The sequence below is a fragment of the Chaetodon auriga genome, chromosome 5 (genome assembly GCF_051107435.1).
Source record: "Chaetodon auriga isolate fChaAug3 chromosome 5, fChaAug3.hap1, whole genome shotgun sequence".
Taxonomy (NCBI): Eukaryota; Metazoa; Chordata; class Actinopteri; order Chaetodontiformes; family Chaetodontidae; genus Chaetodon; species Chaetodon auriga.
The window spans coordinates 4,517,699-4,533,187 of NC_135078.1; the positions used below are offsets into that span (position 1 = coordinate 4,517,699).

Genomic DNA, 15,489 nt, shown 5'->3' on the forward strand with positions numbered 1-15,489 from the left:
TTCACATTTTCTTTAATGGCTGACATTTACAGTCAGTCAGTCTCTTCAGGAACGATAGTTAGCGATACGTCCTGATCTTTTCGTCTCACCACCACTGAAAGCGTGGCACCGCTCTGGACGGCTTTGCTCACTTCCTGCGTGGTGTGGATGGGCTGCCCATTGATGCCGATGATGACGTCGTGATTGATCATGCCAGCGCTGCAGAGGAAACAACGCCATGGATCACTCACACAGAAAGCCTCATTACAACAGATACACCCCTGCTGGGTAGATCTCACACCCTTAGGAAAACGTCATTGACCTTTGGACAAGTCTTTTCCTGTCGGGTTCTTTCCCCCTCAACAGCCAAAGCAAACAATTGGAGCTGTGGTGTCATGGATTTATGATGTGCTGCAGTGCTTGACATTTGCATATGAGGTATTTACTCTTGCTGATGATCTTATGCAAGACTGATTGACAATACATGCAAGACTGTTAGATTAAAGACAACATTCTGATTTCACCAGACAATATTGAGGGCTGCAATGAATAATACAGTGAGCAATTCAGCATTATCATGGTAAACTGACATCCTGCGCTGTATTGGTTGTATGGTAGACTATGATTCTATGCTGTTCAAAGCTTCAGGCTTCAATGTCACGGGAGGTGGTGTTGGACTATTAAAAATATAGAGAGTCTTAAGAGTCAGAGAGAGAGATCCTGTCTCCACAAAGAGAGAGATGTCAGAGCTTTGCCTGTGGGAAGCACAAGTATAATGAGCAACCAGACCACAGTTCAATCTACAGCCTTGAGAACTGCAGGGATGCTCTTATTCCACTCCTCGGAAAATATCCAGAGGCCTCTGAAAGCCAGTTCACAGCACTGCTGTTGCATTTTGTAAAACCTAGTGCCTAAACAAGCTCTTCCTGTGCATCATACTGATTTGCTCCAGGTAACGTTTTCTAATAAAAAAACAACAACTCACTGGTGAGGTATCTTACTTTGAAACTTAGTCCAATGGGAAAAAGACACATTTAATCTTTTAACAATGTATCATCTTTTATGCAAGAGTGAACATTTTAGGTTGACCTTGGTGAATAATATCAACATAGACTGTGTCAATTAGGATTATTCATTGCTAACTATTCCTGCCAGGGTGAGAAAGTCTCTGCTACAATATACAATATGTAACACAGCCTCCTGAAATCCAGTTTAAGAACTTACAAGGGATCAAGTGACTGATGACTCTTAGGGATGAGTCCATACGGAATTACCACCCAGATCTGCACCTTCCCTCATTTCTACAGAGCATTTGAATGTATTTTCAGTTTGTATAGTTTCCCAGCATAAAAAATCTTCTCTCATTTATCCCATTTCAAGTCACAACAGACAGCTATTTCCAGCCAAAAGCCACTAATAAACCCACTGCACCCTATCCTCAAACAAAAAACAAAAGGAGCATTTAGCTTCTAAATATTTTTCCCGATTTGGCCACTGTGTTCACCAGCTACTCACTAACTTTGTCTGTCTGCTGTTTGGCCGGGCAGGTAACGTACAGTGGGTCTATCAGAGAGTTTTTTATTGAAAGTAGCTGTCTGCTGCTGGAAGTGAGTTTGGTGGAAGTGGTGAGACTGAAACAAAACATGTAGGCTCTAAAACTGAAACAAGGAGCCGAGAAATGTTAAAATGTTCCATAGAGCTGAGGGGAACTACAGAGAGCCTGCTGCCTGCAGCTCTTCATCTAACAGTTCACTGTGGCTGCTCCTTATTATAACACTACCCCCTGCAAAATTTCAAATTGATCTGTGGTCAAAGGCACATTTTTGATGTACGATACCGGTAAGTGCTAAGCTCACTCAAATATATAAATATTGCAGTACTTTCATCAGTTGGCCATGGGCTCAGTCACCATTGTGTTACCTCTTTGGCAATAGTGAACAAAGATTTAATTTAACAGAAAGCATTGAGATTAGAGCTTTACGAGGAGGGGACTCGCATAGACAACCAGTAGAATATAAGTTTTACATCCATCACATGAGAGGAGGATCTGATCTATAAGAAAAGCCAATCATCAGTAAGACATATATATATATACTGTTAAATTTTGTCCTTCTTGTTATGTTGCAAGCTGAATGGAATGGGATTTCATATCAGATAGTAGAGGAGATTGTTGCTCAACTCTTACCTGGATGCAGCTGTTGCAGGTATTACCTCATAAACGTAAACCCCTGAGCTCACATCTGGAAAGTCACTCTCACGCTCCTTGAGATCTCGGATCAAACTGGAGAAATGGAGAAGAAGAATTAGAGAAACAGTCTATTCCAACTGAAACAACTCAAATTGGATCAAATGTTGTTCAGAAAGACACATGCAGCCTTGAGAACTGCAGGGATGCTCTTACTCCACGCCTCAGGGAATATCCGGACAACTCCAAATGCCAGTTCACAGCACTGCTGTTGCATTTTGTAAAAGTGCCTAAACTCCTTACTCTGCAGAATACTCACTAACTCCAGGTGATGCTTTCCAATAATAATAATAAAAGAACGCTAACTGCTGTAGTCATCTTACTTTGAATATCTTTCAACAATTGATAGATGGCAAGTCAATTGAATGTAAATGCTTGACTTTATGATATGAATTTTTGAACAAGGAATTATGAAACATTAATGCATTGAAGACCACGTGCATGACAATCATTATGAGAAATCTATCACGGTGTAACATATTACACACCACAGGGAAACTATTTTCAAGGTTGAATTGTTTGTTGAATGGTTTGAATGCTTTGTAACTTGAAGAGTAGGATTGACAGTAACTAGTGAAATAACATTTTCTGATGTGTATGTCATTTGTAAAATTTCTCTAAACTTCTAATGGGATAATATTGAATGGTGCAAAGCATCACAGGCCAGACAGTAAACATTTGCACATACATACATATATATATATATATATGCTGTGATAAAAGGTTTTACTTATATTACCCATCCCTACAATGCTCTTCATGCATGGTGTTTTCATCTTGCACTGTTATCAGGTCAAAATTTAATTTGTCTTTGGCTGACAACCAAATACCTAATACAAAATACAGTCTCAGCTGGCAAATGCTTTACATGCCAACACACTAAAATATAATGGTAAGCACAGTACACATAGTACCAGCTGATCACCAGTGTGTTAGTTTTGTTGCTGTGACAATTTTTTAATGACAAAGGCTTTATATTTGTAATACTTACCAAACCTAGCATAGCAAATTTATATATGTTGATGTTATCCCAGTGTAAAATCTATGAGCCAAGCAGGGCCAATGGGGCAGGTCAAAGATCAGATCACTATTTATCAAATAGAAATAAATCCAAAAGCTTGAAAACCCTTTTGGTTTATGTGCTCATTAACAACTTCCATTGAATGAAAGGACAGCATCTTGGAGTCCGACATCCAGTTGTCATAATACTTCCACGGTACAACTCACAGAGCCATTAGCCTGGACAGAGACTTTTGAGTCTTGTTGGATGTTTTCCGAAAATGAATATATGGTGTTTTGGAAGAGTTTTTCTGATGTTTACTCACGAAGGTGAGAGCTGCAGCATCCGGACACCTATGTATTTCTTTTTTTGTGCTGTATTTCCTAAAGGCAAATGAAATGAATGAGTGAAATATTTGACTGATTGAATGAGATCATATAATAATTCCTAGAAAACACCAACACCAACATGATGTCCGGCTCACCGTTGACTTGTCTGCTGTAGGATTCAGCGAGGAACTGGCGTATCCTGTCCGCTGGGATGGCAAAAGAGATTCCTGCAGCCACTTTCAGAGTATTTATGCCTATTACATCTCCATCCTGTTAAACACACCAAGGAAGGAGAGCCATGAGATTGTGGTCTTAAGTGCTTCATTGATTACATTGCTCTGCTTGGAAAAGCAAAACAGCAGCAAGAGTGTTATGTGTTTTTTTTTTTTTTTCCAATGCACATAAAATAACACATAGTCTATTAAGTGTTCTTTTTACCTACAACAAAAACCATCAGTCTTGGTTATTGCAGTCACTTATCTGTGTTTTCACAGTGAAGGACAATTTATAAAATGCACTGTCGGTATGGCAACTGTTCTCCTTTAGAGAGAACTGCGTTTTTAGGGAAAGGAAGCTGGGGGCAGCAGCCTTGATAAATGATTGTGCCATCTGTATGATTTTATTCCACAGCAACAATGCAAAGGCCTCCATAATCAGGTCCTGTCCTAAAATACTGTGAGGGAGGCTTAATCTTCAAACTGAGCGAACAGACTTGAGACTCTGGGTATTTATTAAAACAAAATCATGACCTCAGTCCTCACTGTCATAAATAAAACAAGAAAGTTTGCCTACATAGCAGAAAGCAGAACAAATATGCAAATTGTTTGGCATTATCCATTTTCATACGATGTAGCACTATAAATCCTCTTACCAAGTTGACAAGCGGTCCTCCAGAGTTGCCGTACTGTGAATCAACAAAAACATTTTTTTTACTCATTATTCAAGGAGAACAAAAACCTGTCAAGATAGATGAAATGAAATGCAGAACCAAGAAAGGCAGTGATTGTATTTGTCATGCTAATTGTGCTCTCACTGACATTAATGATGGCATCAGTTTGGATGTAGTCCATGTCAGAGTCCTTAAAGCCCAGCTCCATGCCATTGCGCTGGGCAGTGCTGATAATGCCGGTGGTGACGGTGTTCTGTAGAGAGAAAGGACTTCCCACTGCCACCACAAACTCACCGGGGCGCAGGTCTGAGGACTGTCCGAGAGGAAGCGGAGGCAGTGGACTCTGCAGCAAGGCACAAAGAGACATAACAACTCACAGAGATGGATAACAATTGATTTTATGAATGGAGCACAGACACAATGTGGGTGAAATAATGTCATTATTTCATTTATTAGCTGATGTTGGCGTTGTCAGACTATTTAAGGTCAGCAGGCTGACTAGCCCTCCTGGACACTGTAACTATAAGTTAGTATAGATTGAACAGAAGGTCAATGAGACTAGAAAGGCTTGATTGACACAAAGAGCTGTGTTTTATTAGAAAAGCCAAGAAGTTCTTGTCTATTCACAAACCTCTCAGAATTCCAACAGACTTGCTTGCTTTAGATTCTTCAAGATATTTCAGCGGCTTCATTCAAACTGTACCAAGCCTTTGGGATGAGAGGTGAAAAAGGCTTGCAGAATGTGAAGTAACTGCAGTTGCCTTTGACTTCTTGACTTCTTGATACAACTCTTTTGGTAACAACACAAAAGACTGGGTGAAGAAACCTACAGCTTATATAGAGCTTAAATACAGCTTAAATACAGGGTTTTAGAACAACAAAGTGTAACAGTTTATGGAGCAGTTTGTCTAGTCTGCCCAAGGGTGAACCCCACCAATTCCACACACCAAAGGCTGTTTACAGGAGTAGGGAATTACTACTGAATGTGTGAAAAAGTCTTTTGTGGCTCAAAAGGGAAATCTAATGAAATACCTCAAATGATGTCACTTGAGTCAGTGTTTGTTGTGTCTGAAGGCTTCAAGTTTGAAAATGAAAAAAAAAATAAAAAAAATCTGGTGTCGTGGAGTTAGAAAGCAGTGAGCTTACCAGACCCGCTCCTCATCTCTGCTTGAGGCTCGCAGCTCGAGGCTACATTAGCTATTAGAAGCATCACACACACGAATGTAAGACCACACTGTGTGTGGTCCAGTTGGATTGTGGATGATGTAGGTGCCAGGTTTTGACAAGGACAGAGAGCGTGTGGAATAAAAGAGATGATGCTTTTTTTTTTTTTTTTTTTTTTAAAAAATAAGTTTTTTTTTCATTATGAATCCAACAGTGCATATTAAAGTGGAGTACTCCTATCATCAGGTTTTCTTCCATCAATGGAAAATTTTTTACTTGCAGCTCTGCCTCTGAGAAATGATTATGGAACTTGGATTTTAATAAGGAAATACTTGTACCTTTTGGTTTTCTCCAAGTGTGCTAATGTACCTAACCTGCTCCTGGGTCTTCCATCATTTTCCATGGACACTCTGGGATATGCGTGTAACCACCAAACTTTGCATCAAATAAAATCATTTCTGTTATTCACAAAGTTTGTCATGGAGGTAATTCAAATCATTTGATTGCTTCTTTTCAAGCTGAACGTGTGTGTTGAATAACCAAACTAAACTAAGCCTTAGCTTGTTTCTGCCTGCCTCCTCTTATTCTAGGCTGAAGCCATTTTTCTCAGAGGGTAATGCTCAGCCAAATTTATGGCCACATTTCCCAGGGCATGGAGCCTTATGAGAAATTTGCCTTTTAGGCAAGCCTTAGAGCACCTTCTACAAGGAATGTAACACGGAGAGATATAGCATCATAAAGCTGTCACCACTCTGTGGTTGTTTTAAGACAAATTCTTTCACCTATAGTGCAGTCAAATAAAGTGATGGTGGTTTACTCTTGATCTTGAGGTATTCTTGTATTCAGATCAGTACTAAAAATGTTAATCATGTACTTCATGCTGAGCGTAGTCTGACTGAAGTGGTCGGAAGTCGAGTCCCCTCTACCATACAAAGCAGCTGGTTGTGTGGACATGTTTTATTCAGAACTGTGCTTGCAAATACACAGAAAATAGCTGAGGCTTTGAATTTACAAGGCATGACCAAATACCACCCCAGAGCAAGTCAGACGACAAATTGACCATGTTAAGGAATAGAGTCTAATTTTGGTGGGCACTAGCCCTCGTTGGCTTCCTCCATGGAATATGCACCCCCTTTATGTTCAGGATTAATAGACTTTGATGTTAGCCATTGATGACAAGCTGCCAGAGGAAAATGCAAGACAGAGTTTAGCCTAAGGTCCTTGGGGAGCTGAGGGGAAACAGTGAGTACTCACATCTGGTTCAATTTTGATGAGTGCAATGTCCATTTTCTGGTCCACGTCCTTGACTGTAGCATCGTACTGTGAACCACTTTTCAGCTCTACTTTGATCCGCTGCTTGTTGGTGAGTACATGAGCATTGGTGATGATCCAGCCGTCCTCTGACACTATAAATCCCGAGCCACTCGACACAGAGACCTCCTCACTGAAAAATGGCAGTCTGGCAAGAGGAAGGGCAAAAGGACTTCATTATTTTGTAGTGTTGAAGTTGTTCTAATTTTCTTGCTTCAGTTGGTTTTACCTTTGGAATAGTTCCAGATGCACCACAGATGGGGCAATCTTATCGACCACGTCTGCAATGAAGTTGAACTTGTAGCGCATACTTCCTGGATGTTGCATTCCTTTGAGGATAATAAAGAATAATAGATAGACAGGTTAGGGCGCTCATTTGCTCTAAAATGTGATAGATTAAATCTATAAAACTTTATTCAAAGCTATGTGTCATAGCTCTATGGACGGCAGAGCCAGTTGGTTGCGTTAGTCCTTTTTGCCATACTGTGGCAGTGCAATGCTAGATCAGTGAAATACTCTTGTCTTTTTTCCTGTTGTAAGTTAATAAGTCATTACCGCTTCATCTTTTCTCTGCAGTAGCCCTTTCCCGCCTTCAGCTTTGACTCCCACATCTGCCTGTGCACCTGTTCCCAATCTCCTACTCAGCTCCTTAACATAGTTACTGGTCACTTTCCCTCACTTCCCACCAGACTGTCTACTGTGTGCTGCTCTGTCCTTAAATATCAGAACAACAGAGTCTCTTGACTGCTTTAAAAGGTCTCTTAAGACCTGCTTTTTCTCCTTTGCCAACCCCTGAAATGACCCTGATAAGATTTGCATTCCGCATGGATACCCATGATTGTCTGTATATGTGTGCATGTGTATGCTAGGTATTATGCTTGTATTTTAAGTACCCATGTTATGTGATAATCTTTCTGTTGTGATAACCACGTAATAAATTATGTTTGTTGTCAAGCACATGCATTTGACCTCTGACCTTGCCTTTCTTGTTGCTTGCTTTGCCCGCTTGCCTTACCCCTTTTTGCTTTACTTGGCTGTTTGGACTGACCACCTGTTGATGAACTGTTGACAGGAAACTTTTAAATTAACCCTGGCTGTCTTGTCTCACCTGCAAGACTGAGCCTGGCCTTAGACTGTGATTAATTAAATGTGGATGCCATTTTTAATATATTCTTTCATTGTTCATTTTAAAACATATTAATGAAATCTGAATTTGCAACCAAAAATAGTGAAAGTCTAGAGAGGTATTCATTTATCTTCATACGAGTAAATTCTAGGCTGCATTTTCAGAGCACATGACTTACAATTAGTCTTACTTTTTAGGCAAGTAGTGGCACATCATTGCTCTACTTTAATTTCACTAAGAGACTACAGAAGAGTACGTGCTAAAGCCACATATTCATCTCTGCTGCCTTGTGCTGCCTTGCCAACACTGTACCTATACAATATATGAACTGATATCAAAAGAGTTGAAGGCTTGAGTGTCCAAAAGAGGAAAAAGAAGGTCAAATCTCAACAGTTTTAGGCTTGTAGTAGGTTGGCTTTCATTTCAAATGCAACCTGCTGTGAGCACCTTTCTTTGTGTCCACTAAGGGAAGTGAAATCTCCTCCCCGATAATCTCTCCAACGTTCTCTTCCTCTGCTCTCTAAGCAAATACACAGTTCCTCCTCTGAAGCCACCACATTCTCAATGATGCTGTGTTTACAGAGTTACATAAATGAACTTGTCTCTGCAGAAACATCCTTAAATGCAAATGAAAGTGAGTCTATTGCCAAGAGGTAGTTTGGCAGAACACCAACTATTTTGCCTGTCAGCGAGCTCTACTAACAAATCAACAGTACGCTTGTCATTGGCAGGCAGATCCTGTAACACTGTCTTCTCAATTACTCTGTATGGTTATGCCAGCTTATGTGACTGTGGATCAACCATCAGATGAATACCACGTATACTTGACATGCCATCATAAACATAACTTTAATCAGCCTGGTTGCAGCATCCTTTTCACATTAGGAATGTTGGGCTAAAAAGAAAGTTTCTATGGGGTACTGTGATTTTCAGAATCAAACCTTTCCAGGTGGCATCCCTCCAGGAAGTTGGCATCAGAAAAACAGACCTTGCCATGTGGCCTGCTTATGGTGGAGGTGATCAAATTTTTGGCCATGCTAGCAGCCTGGCTCTTGGTGTGGCAGTGTTGTTTGGTCACCACTTATGGCCAAATTGAGAGAGGGGAAATCTGAGGTAAAATTTTCATTTCTCCTATACGACAAGATGGATCGGCATGAAGTTTGTACAGACACTCATAGTCCCAGAGGACATGGGTGATCCCATGGCTTTTACTTTTTAGCCAATATGAGGTCAACATTTCTATTTGTCCAATACTTTCGCTGACACTGCTACTGGTGGAAATAATCATTCCACAAAGCCCAGTTTCAGCACAGCAGTTGTGGACATCGACCAATTCACTCTGAACATCTTTTGCCAGAAGAGTGTGTCCAGACAGAAGAGAAAAGGATCTATTCAGATTTTTGAAATATGAATATGTCTAATGTACTTTTACAAAGATTGTACTAAACCCTATATGACTTTTTGCTATTTTTATATGACCATTTATTATTATTCTCTTTATTCATCTTCAAACATGTTTCATGTTTATATTAAAATTTTTTGGTTGTACACACTGTTGTAGACTGTTGAAAGTGCAAGTTCATCTATCTATCTATCGATCTATCTATAGATCATCATATTAGAGCTACAATGATTAGTCGATTAATTGATTGGTTGATCGAGAGAAAATTAAGCCAACTATTTTGATAATTAATTAATCGTTTCAATCATATTTCAAGCAACCATTTGCTACTTTTCTTTTTTTAACTTTACGACAGTTAATGAAGAGTCTTTGGGTTTGGGACTGTTGGTTGAACAAAAGAAGCACTACGAAGACGTCACTTTGGGCTCTGGGAAAATGTAATGAGCATTTTCCATGTTGTTTTTTTTTTTTTTACATTTTATAGACAATTAATCAAATAATTGTGAAAATAATCTGCGCATTAATTGATAACGAAAATGATTACACACATATATATATATACACACACATATTTGTGTATATTATATTTGTAAAAGTGCTTTTAATACATTATTTTAATACATTAATAATACATTTTGCAGTAAATTTAGGGAATTGAGATTGCTTTGACTCCAGCTCCTTTTGAAAGACTATGAGAGACTAGACTATATAAATAAATATCGTTTCACAAAGCTTTAGCAAAGATAACAGGCCATGGCTTTCAACATCATAAAATACTGAATTAACATATCTAACAAGATGTTGACAAGGTTTTCAAAATATTGGAAATTAAGACATTAAGACACATTTCACTTATTAGGAAAAAGCAAAACAGCCAGTGGGGAACACAGTCAGTGGTTCAAGGTATGAGTGGTTTCTCTTTAGTATTATGGTAGATGCTGCAGAGCATACATAAGAAGTGCTTGCTCTTTCTCTCTCTTTCTCTCACTCACACACACACTTACACATGCATTGCATGAAGCAGACAGAGCAGCTGCAGATATACAAACACTTCTGGCCTGTCTGTTTCCAGTTCACCCTGCTTACTGAGCACCAGTGATGGATGGTGATGGAATGCACTGACAGCCCTCTTCACATGCACACTGCCATCTGCAAGTCACAGCCATCGTTTTACCTTGTCTACACTGGTGGCATGGGTTACAGGGGTTTAAGTTTTCTTATTTAAAAATTTCATTCTTTACCTTTAGAGGGTCATTTCACCCAAATTACTTACTCCAAGTTGAATCTAGGATGTGTAAATGGAGATATTTGTTTTGTTAGCTGTGTCTGCCCTAATAGAAGTGAATGGAGATTTTTATTTGAGGTGCTCACAACGAAACATATATTAAAAAGAAGTAATGTCAACATGTCTTTCCATCACAGGATGCACTGTCACTAGTACTTGCCTGGGAACTATTTTTTGGAGAAAGTTGTTCATAAAAGAGAAAACAGTTCACACTGAGGTCTCTGGATTATCCCGAGTGAGTTATCTGTGTTACTTTGAAATTATGTTAACATCTTTTGTATAAGGTTGGGGGCATAAATCTCAGACGTGTCAAAACCTGAAGAAAAAAATATCTGCATCGTTACAAGCAATAACGCCATATATAAATCACTCGGTGAACTGACCCTTTAATGTTAATGCTGACAAATCTGTTTGGTGAAACATCAATTCTGACACATGTAATTAGCATGCATTCTGCTGGAAACCCATTAAAAGAACTGAAACCAATTAAAATAATTATTAATTATATTAATAGAATCTGTTGTGACACTGATGGAGGGCTGTTGGGCTCCTGAAGAGCTGCTTCCACTACATTACTAGTGTACACATAGGTGAAATTTTAAAGGAATAGTTAAACTCATTGGGAAATAATGCTTGCCAGGCCCGACCAAGAAACAGCCCATCATCTAACCTCCTTGTAAAACTGGCTACATATAGACCTTTTTCAACCACACACTATATATCCTCATATTCACTTTCTTAAATGTCATGTTACTCAAGGACTATATGAGATGAAAGTTCCATGTGAGAAACCAAAGTTTTATGAACTGGCTAGTTCATCTTTGTCACATCCTGGCCCATCACAATAGTCAGCATTTTCATCCAGTCATTTGACTACTGTGAATCCAGGCTTGTAAAACACCTCTTAATAAGGAAGTTTCCGTTTATTATGTACTGTTTTATGCCCCCCTCTACATTGTATATCTGTGAGCTTTTACATACCTGCAGGAAGCATACTAATGCATGCTGAATTCTCTAATGAATAACAGTAAGAAGATGCACTTTATAAAAATGGATAGCACAGGATGGGATAATGAAGAGGACATATTTGCAGAGGAGTGTGGTGTTAAGATTCCCTCGGGACAATGAAACACCATCACTGGAGAATTTGTGACTGCGTTTCGTCTTGTTTCTCTTCTGAGCATGAATATGCAAAACATTAGAGGAACGTTATATGAAGCTTTCTGAGAAGACACAGATATACTGTATATGCTTTTCATCCACGGTCTTGCACTTTCCAGAATGGCTTATTAGCCTATCAAGTCAAATTAAAGAGCACATGTGATGATGAGTGGGGTTTACCATACACCGACAGGAAGATATGATCATGTTTTGAACCTTTATTTGTTCACGGAGTATTTACAGAGCATGGTGACTCTTTACTAGCAACATAATTCCTTCAGTACTGACTAATACCACCACAGAACAGGTTTAAAGGGGAACCTCAGTGATTCAGTAATGCACTTCCATAACACAGAGTGACTCAACAGAAGAGGCCAAGGCATCCTGTTTTAGTCTCTTGTATGGGTTGAGCTCCAAATACACTGGATCCTACACTTCCCATAATATAACTCAACAGCTTTCATCAGACTGTACCTGCCTACTTAAAGCCCATGTCTTTCAAACTTCCCATCCCAGTTTGTAATATAGGATTTCTGTTCAAAATGTGTAGCCTCTCAGGTCAGGCTGAGATAATGTGTATGTTGTGGGACTTTGGAAAACTCTTCCAGAGCCACAGATGACATTATACATGTTTTCACAGGCTTGTGAGTGAGTTGTGCTCCTCATAACAAGTAAACTGACTTTCATGTGGAAATTTGCTTCTGTTGCTCTTTAAGTGTCTGTCTGGGAATCTCAGCAGTATTTGTCAGGGCATGGTGGAACTTTCCCCCTGCTGATGTTCCTCGATTATATATTTACACTTTTACCAGGGTGACTTGTATCACGCTTTGTAATCTCTGGCCCTCTGGAAAAGCAGCAGGGATATAATCTGTATCACTACGTTTTGGAATGTTTGATATTTGGGATTTATTTCAGTGGGTCACTAATTGGCCACAGAAGGTGGAAACGTCATTTTCTGCATCACTATCTTGTTTAGTTGGACTTTATTGCAGAGCTAAGATCAATCTCATCTCTCCATGGCACAATCAGACGTTGACAAATTATTAGTTTGATATTATTATTATCAAACTATCTACCTTCAGCATATTGTTCTGTGTGAACTTTGCACCCAATCTTAAGGGATTGCTCATGTGTAGGCTTTAGTCTTTATGACACTGATGTGATGCTGGTACTGATCTTCTCATTAAACTCTTAAGACAAAATTCCCCAAAGCGAACATATTAAAACTGAAAAGTCTGAGTTGAACAGAAGGACTTCATTCTCTTCTTCCCAGTGAAGATCGCAACCAATTTTGCAGATGACTGATGCTTCGAATAGCCAATGAAATTGTGAACACACCGATATGCCACATCAGTGGGTTCTTTACAGCTCCAGTCACCTCAAATCAAGGATTTCAGTGCAAGTAGGGATATTTCACGATTTGAAGTGATATAGTAAATGGTCTAAATATAAAAATATACAGCCAAAAGATCCAATAAAGAAGATAATGTAGATGAATATAAATATAGATATTTATGTAGATGAATATAAAGGAGAACGCTTAGATATATCATTAGAGCAAACATGAAAATATTCAGTTTCTATGGTATTGTTACCAGTTTTTATTAAACTTTTAAGCATCTATTTACAAAAAAAAAAAAAAAAAAGATTCAGGGGAAAATAAACTCCGTCTACTTCAGTGTTCAAACCTCTATCACTCGGTGCCAGTAGCACTTACAGTAATTGCAATTGCTGGGGATAAAAGTTCAGAGTGTTAACATTTCAAAAGAGACCAAAACCGTGCATGTACTCCAAATGGTTCAAGAACAGCTTTCGATTTACTTTGAGTATGTCTTTGAAACATGAATTTTTACTGGACAGCAAGTTACCAGTCGAAGACATACATTCAAAATTATAAATAAAATACCTATTATTAGCAAATCTACTGACTACTGATCGAAGATTAAATATCCCTGTTAGTATTATAGCCCTCCAATTATTATACCATATGTGATTATTATTTATGCATAGCAGGTACACAGCATTTTAATGATAGTGCTGTTCGATTTGTTCGATTAATTTTGTTCAAATTTTTGTAATATACTCTAGTAGTGAGATTTGAATTTATTATTATTACTATTATTATAATTCCTAGTGGAGAAAGTAATGAAACGATAATAGAAGAATTAAGATGAAACAAGTAATTAGAAGTAACAAGAACAATAATAATAGTGTTCAACATCGATCAACAAGTTTACTAATCATACTTGACCGAATTTATTATTATTGTCGACTTCAACGACCTTTGATAAAGATTTCCATCATATAAACTACAGAAAGAAAGAAAAGTTAATGACACAGCTCACCTGAATCACACCAGCCTCTCTGGATGAAAATGACCGGGGGGGTCTGATCGAGCTCGGCTCTCCTGTTCTCGGCTTTGAGGCGGCAGATGCTCGGGTACGTCCTGCCGTCGCTGCCACACACCGGGCCGGATGAGGCGCACACGCAGGAGCTGTGGTGCGCACCGAGCTTCCCCCGCACAGAGTCGCACCGCAGCCCGTCACCGCAGGGGAGGTTACCACCGCTCAGCTCCCCGCAGGCTTCACCCTCCCCGGCCGCGCACACCACGCAGCAGCCGCATCCGTCCTTCACCTGCCCGTAGTAACAGGCCTGCGCCGGGACAGGGCACAGAGAGGCATCGCAAACCTGCGGGCAAGTTTGTCTTTTTCTCAGCAGACCCGCATGAACTGCGGAGGTGAGGAGGATGAAGTAAGCCACAGACTTCAGCATGGCCTCAAACTGATTCACAATAGTCTTCCTCTTCTTGTGCTTATGTCCATACTAATGAAGTTCATCCAGGGACAGCACACTAATACAGTCTCATTGCTGCTGTTGTCATAGCCATAGGACTGGCTAAGGGCAGGTAATTATCTTCTAGTAGCAGCACGCTCATCTTGGATTCTGCTCCACGTTCCTGTTATTATAGAGCCACGATGGAATGCAGCTGCATCAGGTTTTGGTGTACATGTTTTTCTGTACAGACTCAAAGGTCTTCGCCTCCCACTCATGGTAACAAATCTGCGTGTGATGATAGATTCAGTGATGAAGTTTCTTTCTGTGGTTTGGAACTGGCCTTAGAGGTGAAACTGAGGGTCAACACCGTCCCATTTTCACAATTCTAAATAACCTCCAGCTTTAATGACATGGTTTTAATCCATTCTTTGTAAACAAAACACTTAAATATGTTTTCGGAGCTGTCACGACATGTCATCATATGCAGAAGCCCATTTTTGCAGTTACACTCTCAACTCTGTTAAACACTTTACTTTGAGTTGAGATCAGAGACAGGATCTTCAAGCAATGTAGGGTTCTTTGCTCCTGATCTTCTTCTTTGTTTGGGCTTTTCCATGCCATAAATATCTGTCTGCTCTCGTTTTGAGGGAATGGTTATCAATGGATCAGCGCTGGTCTCTCGCTTGTACCTGTTGGAGGGCAGTGTCTTAATATCATCCTCAGCTGGAAGTCATTGACTAACTCCATCGTTACTAACTCTGTGTGACTCATCATGTCATCTTTAAGGGGCTTCTCTGAGAGATCCAGTGCAGCTTTTGATCAT

At 39.5% G+C, this 15,489-nt stretch overlaps 1 protein-coding gene across 1 annotated transcript; it reads right to left on the reverse strand.

The window, feature by feature from the left end:
• Positions 1 to 32: 32 nt before the first annotated feature.
• On the reverse strand, positions 33 to 14,663 carry htra4 (HtrA serine peptidase 4). The gene is made up of 9 exons (XM_076731082.1): positions 14,237 to 14,663; positions 7,147 to 7,246; positions 6,861 to 7,065; positions 4,591 to 4,785; positions 4,425 to 4,457; positions 3,709 to 3,823; positions 3,550 to 3,607; positions 2,165 to 2,260; positions 33 to 198 (listed from the first exon to the last, which is right to left on the reverse strand). The coding sequence occupies exons 1-9, from the start codon at positions 14,661 to 14,663 to the stop codon at positions 33 to 35; spliced, it is 1,395 nt and encodes a 464-aa protein (XP_076587197.1).
• Positions 14,664 to 15,489: the final 826 nt, after the last annotated feature.